The sequence below is a fragment of the Monoraphidium neglectum genome (genome assembly GCF_000611645.1).
Source record: "Monoraphidium neglectum strain SAG 48.87 unplaced genomic scaffold scaffold04938, whole genome shotgun sequence".
Taxonomy (NCBI): domain Eukaryota; kingdom Viridiplantae; phylum Chlorophyta; class Chlorophyceae; order Sphaeropleales; family Selenastraceae; genus Monoraphidium; species Monoraphidium neglectum.
In genome coordinates this window covers 2362-4097 of record NW_014008692.1, presented here as the reverse complement: position 1 = coordinate 4097, position 1736 = coordinate 2362, and the positions used below count along the sequence as shown (strand labels likewise).

The 1736-nt window shown below is 69.9% G+C and overlaps 1 protein-coding gene across 1 annotated transcript in view; it reads left to right on the top strand.

Annotated features, from left to right (window-relative positions):
* Positions 1-259: 259 nt before the first annotated feature.
* The window catches only part of MNEG_14993 (hypothetical protein), a gene marked incomplete at both ends in the record, with an annotated part of 3520 nt that continues 2043 nt past the window's right edge, over positions 260-1736 (top strand). The window contains 3 exons of the mRNA XM_014036536.1: positions 260-269; positions 489-647; positions 1011-1729. Of these exons, the coding sequence (XP_013891990.1) occupies positions 260-269; positions 489-647; positions 1011-1729 (888 nt within the window). The remainder of the gene's footprint in view (positions 270-488; positions 648-1010; positions 1730-1736) is intronic.

The window sequence follows — 1736 nt, the reverse complement described above, 5'->3', positions numbered from 1 at the left end:
GGGGTGTCAAGGTGGCCCCGAGTGACCCGGATGACGCCGCCTATGACAGGGCGGCGAGGGAGCTGGTGTTTGAGGCCAAGGGTCAAGCGGGGGAGCGCACACTGACACCCGGTGCGCGGGGGCGCGGAGACGCGTGGGCGCACAGGCGTGGGGGGGTAGGGGCGCAGGGACGCCAGGAGAGGCAGCCCGGGGCGCGTGGGGGCTGTGGACCCGGGGCGGCAGGGGCCCGGCCTGGCTGCAGGCTGATTGGGTTATAGACATGGCAGGCGGTGGCTGTGGCTGACGGGGGATGCGCACAGCCCCGCACACCTGGGGGCCCTGCAACCCTGGGGTTAATGGCAGCGCGCGCTCACCTTTCATCCCGACCTCCACACGCCGTGCTTAATCAGACCTCCAATGTCGACATTTTCAAGCAATAATCCCCTCAACACACACACACACTTACACACTTACACACACACACACACACACAAATGTCTGCCCCCCAGAGGAGCTCCAGGAGCGGGAGCGCCTGCGGCTGGAGGCACTGGAGAAGCAGCGCGTCAAGCGCATGCGCGCAGACGCGGGCAGCGGCGACGACGAGGACGGCGGCGGCGCGGAGGGCGGCGGCTTCGCGGCGCGACGCAGGAAGCTGCAGCACCGCTCAGGTGTGTGAGGGGTCGGGGAGGGGGCGTTGGTTTTGTCACTGGTGGGCGGCTGTGTGCCCTGGCCGACGTGGAGCGCAGGTCCCCAGTTTCGCCGGCCGCAACACGCCGCAGCCGCTCGGGTCCTTGCCCTGGTAGAGGCACCCACACTCGGCGATTCGCTCTTGTTCTTCCCGGCTTCATCCCAGCCCTTGTTTCCCCTGCTCGACCACACAAAGCACACACACACACACACATACACACACACCACTCACAACACACACACGCATTCACAACACACACACACGCACGCACTGACATGCACGCATACCCTTCTGTGAACCACCCTTGGCTGACTCATCACGCCGCCCCCGCCGTTCTTGCCAGGCGATGCCCTAGACGACGACTTTGCGTCCTCCGGGGACGACGAGGACGCTGACGAGGACGCTGACGAGGACGAGGAGGGGGGCGACGACGAGAACGGCGGTGACCCGCTGCTGTCTGCGCTCGACGCGCGCCGCCGCGAGCGCGCCGCCGGCGGCCACCCGCTGCAGGCCGCGTTCAGGGAGCAGGCGGCGCGGCTCGCGGCAAAGTACGGGGTTGAGGTGGAGGGCGCCGAGGACGGCAGCGGCAGCGGCAGCGAAGAGGACGAGGACGAGGAGGGGGAGGGGCAAGAGGGCGGCAGCGGCAGCAAAGATGAGGAGGAGGAGGGGGAGGAGGCGGGCGGCAGCGGCAGCAGCGAGGGCGACGGCAGTGAGGAGGAGGGGGAGGAGGGACGCAGCGGCAGCGAGGAAGAGGAAGAGGACGAAGAGAGCGGGGCGGCCGCGGCCGCGGCCGCGGCCGACGAGGCGCGCCGGGAGTCGGGCAAGGCCGCGGGCTCGTCGAGCGTCAAGCCGGCGGGGGGCAAGGGCCGTGCGGCGGGGGCGGCGGCGGCGGCCGTGGAGGGTCCTCTTGACCTGCCGTTCACGATCCCCGTGCCGCAGCGCTACGAGCAGTTTGCGGCACTGGTGGCGGGGCGGCCCGCGGGGGAGCTGGCGCTGGCTATATCGCGCATCCGGGCGTTCAACGCGGCGGCGCTGGCGACGGACAACAAGCGGCAGCTGCAGGTGAGGG